Source organism: Corvus cornix, chromosome 11 (assembly GCF_000738735.6).
Source record: "Corvus cornix cornix isolate S_Up_H32 chromosome 11, ASM73873v5, whole genome shotgun sequence".
NCBI classification, from domain to species: Eukaryota; Metazoa; Chordata; class Aves; order Passeriformes; family Corvidae; genus Corvus; species Corvus cornix.
In genome coordinates, this window is record NC_046341.1 from 6,415,611 (window position 1) to 6,423,025 (window position 7,415).

At 48.2% G+C, this 7,415-nt stretch overlaps 1 protein-coding gene across 1 annotated transcript in view; it reads left to right on the forward strand.

Annotated features, from left to right (window-relative positions):
• The window catches only part of CNGB1 (cyclic nucleotide gated channel subunit beta 1), a 29,365-nt gene extending 23,662 nt beyond the window's left edge, over positions 1-5,703 (forward strand). Inside the window, exons 28-33 of the mRNA XM_039558437.1 lie at positions 60-157; positions 247-330; positions 697-815; positions 1,414-1,560; positions 1,977-2,172; positions 3,454-5,703. Of these exons, the coding sequence (XP_039414371.1) occupies positions 60-157; positions 247-330; positions 697-815; positions 1,414-1,560; positions 1,977-2,172; positions 3,454-3,666 (857 nt within the window). The 3' untranslated portion in view covers positions 3,667-5,703. The remainder of the gene's footprint in view (positions 1-59; positions 158-246; positions 331-696; positions 816-1,413; positions 1,561-1,976; positions 2,173-3,453) is intronic.
• Positions 5,704-7,415: the final 1,712 nt, after the last annotated feature.

A 7,415-nucleotide genomic window follows, 5' to 3' on the forward strand; every position in this document is an offset into this window, starting at 1 on the left:
GGATCCCACACTCTTGGATCAAGTGTTGGAAGCAGCCACTTTTCTGCTTTGTCTCACAGATGAGTCAGAGCTGCTGGTGCAGCTGCCAGACAAGATGAGGCTGGACATCGCCATCGACGTGAACTACAACATCGTGAGCAAAGTGGCCCTTTTCCAGGTACCCTCTGGAGCACAGGCCCTGGCTGACACAGCCTGCCACACCAGCACAGACTAATGCTGGCATGTTTTGGCTCTGTTTGGGCTCAGGGTTGTGACAGACAGATGATCTTTGACATGCTGAAGCGGCTCAGATCAGTGGTCTACCTGCCCAACGACTACGTGTGCAAGAAGGTAACAAGATGCCTGGAGTCCCGGCCAGGCTGTGCAGGGCACTAGGAAAGCCAGGCCTGGCCCATCACCCTGGTGAGCCACTTCACAGGGAAGGAATTTGGATCAAAAACATCCTCAGTTGCAGCTGGTCTTGTACAAAGACTGACCTCTTCTGCTGCAGCTCTGAACAGCAGGAGAGCAGGGGAAAACTTGCTGGAGTCTTTGGGATGCTTGGATGAGAATGCTCAGGAGTGAGCACCATCCAGACATTTTGGGAGCTCGGAGAGGGCAGTAGGATCACAGGGGTTTCCAGCAAGATGCTGCATAGGGCATGCCTAAGGCCTCCCTGTTTCTGGGCATCCCACCCAGCTTCCCTCTTCACTGCAGGGAGAAATAGGCCGCGAGATGTACATTATCCAGGCGGGACAAGTGCAGGTGCTGGGGGGACCCGATGGCAAATCCGTGCTGGTGACTCTGAAAGCTGGATCTGTCTTTGGAGAAATCAGGTGAGTGAAGCATTTTCAGGGAGCCACAGAAATGCAGCTCGTGGGCTCTGGGTGAGGAGGGTGGCAAGTGGAAGGATCAGCAGCACCCCAATTAATCTTCGTGACTGAGAGCCATGAACACTGGGCAGCAGCTGGTACACAAATTACAGCTTTCCTGCTGTTCTTGTCATCATGTTGTCTTCTTCCTGGGGAGCTGGTGATGGTAAACAAAGAAATAGGGATGGAGGAATGGGAAAATTGGTAAGAAAAGGTGCTCCACAAATACAGTCTCCCAGTCATTAATCCACCCATTTCATGGGCATGGAAAGCCCTGAACCAGTTGGCAACACAGCAATACTGCAGCCTCCTCACAGCCCAGAAGACATCAGACTGGTGTAAAACACAATATTTAACCCTTCAAACTTGCAAATAATTTTTTATATAGTGCTCCACGAAAAGTTTCCCTTTATCATTCTTTAAAAACTGTGCACGGTAAATTCCATCGGGAGTGAAAATTAAACTCTGAGTCCCCTGAAAAGAGAGACGGAGACATATAAAGGAGATTTGACCTTCTGAGCCTGTGAACAGAGGTGTTGATGTCTTGCATTGTCTCTCCCAGCTTGCTGGCAGCAGGAGGGGGAAATCGCCGGACAGCGAACGTCGTGGCCCACGGCTTCGCCAACCTTTTTATTTTGGAGAAGAAGGACTTGAACGAGATTTTGGTGCATTACCCGGAGTCTCAGAAGCTGCTGCGTAAGAAGGCCAAGTGCGTGCTGGGCTGCTGCTTTCTAAGCTGTGGGGGTTTAAAAACAGCAGAGCCTGGGCTTCGCAGTCTCAGCGGAGTTTTTTGTGTGCGGGAAGCCCTGGGAAAGCTCCGGGCTGGAGCCGCTGTCCCTCGGCAGAGGGCACCCGGCCCTCGCCGCTGGGCTGGGCAGGCTCCGGCTGCGAACCTTCGCCTCTAAGAGTGGGTGGGGCTGGGGAAGGAGCGTGGCCAAAGTGCCTGCGTTTAAAATTCCATGAAAAGATTCGGTTTAGTTTTTAGCATTGCTTAGATTTGTTGTTCTGTCCTCTCTGAGACATAAAAAGATCCTTGTCCTTTTACCGCTTGGTTTCTCTGCATTATAAAATCCAGCTAATAGAATGCACCCGGACTGACATCACCTGTCCCTTTCCGTGCTGTAGGAAAATGCTGAAAAACAACAACAAACCCAAAGATGAGAAGGGAGACCCCGGAGATCCACTGATCATCCTCCCAAAAGCTGACACCCCAAAGCTCTTCAAGGCTGCCCTGGCTGCCACGGGGAGGATGAGGGGCAAAGGGCCCCTGGAGCGGCTCCAGTGGAGGCTGAAGGAGCTGAAGGCGATGCAGGAGGCACAGGTCAGCATGGGGAGCGTGGCAATTTGGCTTTGCTTCCTTCGATGCCAAGTCTGCTGTCCCCCACCAGCTCTGGAGTGGTTAAGGTGCCTTAAAAGGGTGAGCTCAGGACATTGGGGTCTGTCAAAGCGTGGGCAGACAGGAAGGGGTGAGCCAACACCTTGTACAGGCCCTTGGAGGAATGCCAGTGTCCCACAGGAGTTTGTTTTGCTATACAAAAGGGAAATACATTCTATTTTTGCCTACCTGTGCTAAACCTGAGTCTAATTTGTAGCTGGGCTATAGCCACAGACGAATTAATGTCTCTTCCATCCTGCAGAGCCCCTCATAATTAATCGTTGTACTGGCAGGACGAGGGCAATGCTGGCACCTGCAGCCCAGTCAATATTTCAAAGCTTTCCCCATGTGGTTGGGGCAGAGGTCTCCACAGCAGGCAACACCATCCTATTAGCTCTGCATGAACCCCCTTGCTTTTTGTCACAAACAGCTGAAAAAAACGGCCCTGTGTGGTTTTTTCCCATTTTTTTCCCAACTGTCTCCACTAAACTTGTAAAGAAAATTCTGTCTCAGTGCAGACCTTGTTGTTACTCTTCTCAGCATGGAACCATGCACACTTATCACATCTGGATGTGTGGAGGGAGGGAAAAGAGGAGCTCGTAGGGAGTGTGGTGGCCTTGGGGCTGGGTAAACACCAGGCTGATGCCAAGCATAGCTGCATTTCTGCAGTCCTTCAGAGGCATGAGAGGCTTCAAATGGTGTTTAACATTAATTCATAACCAGTTAGCAGCAGTGAACAGTGGCACTGAGGGCTCTGAATGAGTGAAAACAAGCCTACTTGCTGAAGGGTGCATGTATTGGGAACTAATCCCTCTAATGGGTGAGCAGGACCCTGCTAACATCCCTCTCCATGGCACATCCGTGGGGCAGGCTTCTAAGGCTCCTGGCTAAAGGAGGACAGGGCAGTCTGGGACTGCTCTCTCACAACAGCACTTCTGCCATGTTTGGCCAAGATCAGCCCCTCCAGAAGCTTCAGGAGCAAAATGAGAGTCAGTGCAGGAGGAGTGAGAAAGCTCTGCTGTGCTCCTCTCTCTGTGTTTCTCAAGACATGCAGGATATAATCCAGCTGCCCCTCTTGCAGGGAGCATTTCTGGCAGCAAGCTGACATCCCAATGCAGAGATCCTGTGGTGGAAGCACAGAACACCTGCCTGGCTTTGCCATGTTAGGGGTAGTAGGCAAGGATCTGCTAAAGTTGCTTTTGTCTCTTTTTTTACTTTTTACTGCAGGGTTCCAGCGTCACCCCAACCCCACCAAAATCACCTGTGCACCAGAGATCGCCTGTCACATCCCACAAAGCACAAACCCGCCTGGGAGAAGAAATATCTTCAGAATCTCCTGATCATTCAGTCACCATTCGGGTGATTTCCACGGCAGAAGAAGATGAGGAAATCCTTGCTGCTGAGATTTCAGAGAAAGATGAAAAAAAAGAAGAGAAATGAAACAGCAGCAGGTCCCAGGGCAGGCATGGGAGTCAGGCAAACGCCTGGGGTAGCAGATTTTTGTTGTTAATGATTTCCATGCAGTGTCTGTAGGCTTTGCTATGTGCTGTGGGTAGGATCTGCTTCTCTTTTCTGCCCAGACCCTCAATCACTGCTGATAAAACCCTCTGCCATGTGACCCAGAACCATATAGGGTTCCTATGCCCTGCAGAGCTATTGAGCACCTTTATGAATTTCCCACTAAATCTCAGGCCATCCCTCTTGCTCTGAAATCCAGCCTTGTGGAGGGAGAGCTATGGAAAAATTGCTTTTTATGGCTCTGGATGGTTAATGAGTGTTCAGACAAAGCAAGAAGAGTTATTCACCTCTGACAGCTGAGTCACCGCTTGGCTAGAAACAACCAAGGGAGAAAAAACAACAAGGTTTCTCTGTTGGGCTCAAGGTTGACAGCAGCAGTGGGGAGTGATTCATCCGAAAAGGATGTGGACTATGCTCACAGGCCAAGCATGGAGCAAATCAAGCTGTCATGAGAAGGCCAAGCTCTGTCCCTGAGTACACAGGCTGCAAGATGCTTGAGGGTTCCTGGGTGGTGCCAAGGCCACCTTGGCTTTGCCACTGGGAGGAATTCTTGCCAGCTGTCCACCCTGGGAAGGTGGTGGACACTCCATTACTGGGGGCCGTTATGGAGAGGTTTGATGAGCATCTTTCAAGGATAGAGAAGCACAATCCTGGATGAGATGTTCCTGGAGCTCCTTTCCAGCCTTGGGATTTTTCTGTGCCGCCACTGCTGGGAGGGATAAACAGAGAGCAGGAAGGGAGAAGCTGAGTTGGTTCCCAGCTGGGAGGGGAAAGAGAAGTGCAGTAAGTGCTCTCCTCTCCCAGAAAGTGTTTCAGAGTCAGCTCAGAGCCTGTAACGTGCCAACAAGTGTGCACAAGCATGCAGGTGCTCCCCTGCACTCATTGCTGGACCTCAGTGACATCCACATTTCCAGCAGCAAATTTCCAGCCCTTCAGTCACTTGACAGGCTCTTGGCCACACTTCCCATGCAGAGAGAAGTCACTCTGGTGTTGCTCATCACTGAAGTCATGAAGTCACTCTCGCAGCCGTGCTTGGGACTGGGTGCTGGAGGGAAAGGCAAACGTCTGGTCAGCAGCCAGCACCCAGCTGATGGCTCAAGGTGTCCCATCTTCTTCCAGCACCACCAGGTCCTTCCTCATCTTCCTCAAACCCAGCACCAAGCAGAGCTAGCTGCTGGTGAGCTGAGAGGTGGTGAGAACCAGTGGGTGAGGCACTTTGTGGCTGTCCAAGGCACCACAGCACCACTGGCTCCATCAAGAGGAGTCACTTTCTGTCCTGTGGAGGAAAAGTTGGGGCAGGTTTTGCTGCAGGGAGCAGCCCTGTCACCACGGCCAGAGGACTTCCCCAGTGTTCAGCAAACGCTGTGAGCAGTGCTGCAGGTTCCACAGGTCTGGCTGTGACACAGCCAGGCTCTTCGTGAATGGTGGCAGCGCTGGCGTCACCCCCTGGGTGATCCCTCTCTCATCAGCAGCCCGGGGCTGACCTTCACCTCCTTTGGGATCTTCTTTTGTTGCTTTTTCCCCCCTCTCTCTCTCAAAATAGACGAGTTTCTGTGGCAGAAAAAGACATAATAGGTGTTAGCATTAATTAACAACGTCTTGCTTTCTTTTAAACAAATTAAATGAACTCCACTATACTGCAGGAGGGTCTGAAGGCAACACATTGCAGGGGAGAGCCTGCACTCACCCAAACCTCCCTGAATATTTCTCATCCTCAGTCATTTGCAAGTGGTTTTCCTGCTGGGTAGAAGATTTTAGTGGGGAGTGCAAAGTATTTTTTTTTTTTACTCTTTAAATATTTATATAATCAAACCAGGAAACGTGCAAAAATCAAACCGGGGCTCTGATTAGCTGCTATGATTTAATATTGTTTAGAAAAAGTGTTTAAATAAATAGTAGGCTGTAATTGCTTTCATAATTCACTGTATCTACAGTAAACACCATGTAGATTACCATTCATTTGCTGTGGATTTATTTCAAAATTCCAGCTGTTCTTCAACTTTTTCCTCACTCATGCACTGACATGAAGATCTTCACATGCAGTTCACAGATTTCCCAATAAATAATTGAGAGGCTCAGAGGTCACATAATACAGGTAGTAGAATTGTAATTTGCTTTTAATCACCAATAGGAGGGGAAAAAACTTTCTTAAATAGCAAAATTGCTTGAAGATCTTAGTTTTCAACATGCAGCATGAGATGGTGATGGATACACAACTGGTAATTCTGGAACCAGGGGGAGATCTGAAATTACCCTTCTCTGTGATCTGTTTATGGCTTTAGTTCTTTGGAGAGATTATTCTCCAGGTAATAATTAAGGTCAAGGTAGGGCTAGGCTTACAGGCTGAGCTGGGGAGTTGAGCTCAGGTCTGTTTGCTCTGCAGGACTATTTAGAGATGACAGAAGACAGAGACTTTAGTGCCTCTTGTTTTGGGGGTTGCCATAGGTTGGCTTTCTTCTGTTGAACTTTTAAATTCCACTCATTTTCCAGTTTTGCTGTATTTGCAATGGGCCTCCTTCACGCTGGTTGCAATAAATACCTTGCAGAGGGCACTCATCACTTAGTGTTTCTTCCACTGCCCTTGGAACATTCCTGAGGGATTTGGTAACACTCCATGTACCTTTACTGAATTTCTTATTAGCTTTCGCTCGTTCCACTTGATGTCCTTAAGTCTTGGGTCTATCTGATATGAGATCCTCTCATAACATTACTGGAGTACTTGGGGGATCTTGATGGGCAGCTGCTTATTGCCATAGAAACCAGGTCTTCCTGCAGTGATATTTCAGCAGTTGCTGCTTTTTAGTGAAAGAAGTGGAACAGAGAAGTGCTGGAGGAAGAAGCAGAGCTTGTTGTTGGAGCTGTAGGAATGTGGTAGGTTTTGCCTCACTGTCACCAGTAGCATCTTTACTGGAGGCTTTATATATACTGTTTATATTTATATTTTTTTATATATAACTTTTTTTTATGGTGGGGGTGTATTCATATTCCCTGTGGCCTGTGTCTTTCAGATAACTGATACTGATTCAATGATCTTTATGAAGTTAGAGAAGACAAATGTCTCCCATTAGAAAAATCAGTGGACAGAAGGAATAGGATAACCCGCCAGAGACATCTGACAGTGAAGGAAGTTGTTTTCCTCTGGACAGAAACAGGGCAGATAGCTTCTCTGTATTTATAGCCAGAGAAATCTTTTTAAAAGATTACTTGCAGTTGCAGGTTAATCACTGATAAGGTTGTAACGAAAGTAAAAGCAAATAAGCAGGTTTGGGGATTAGACTCAGGTCCAGAAAGAAATTGCAGCATAAATGGAAAGCCCAGTTAAATGGTGTTTAATTGGAAAGCTTGAAATAAAATTAAGCACTTCAGCCTTGAAACCTGCAGACCTTAACCAGCAGGACACGCTCCTAGTTCTGGGAAGAGTCTGTAACCCACTTTTTCTGTCTATATATATTTTTTCTTTCGTGTAGCTCTGCTTTGAGTGACACTTGCATATAAATCTCTCTGAATCCCTTTTGCCTTCTGCTAAAATTGAGCTAATACAAGTCTGGTTTTCTCTGTTCTGAGCACACAGCTCATTTTAAGTGCAGTAATGGTTCCACTGGAGTTAACACCCTGAAAAAATGCCAGACCACCGTTTGGGAAGGGGCCGTACAGAGGTTCACAAACCTATG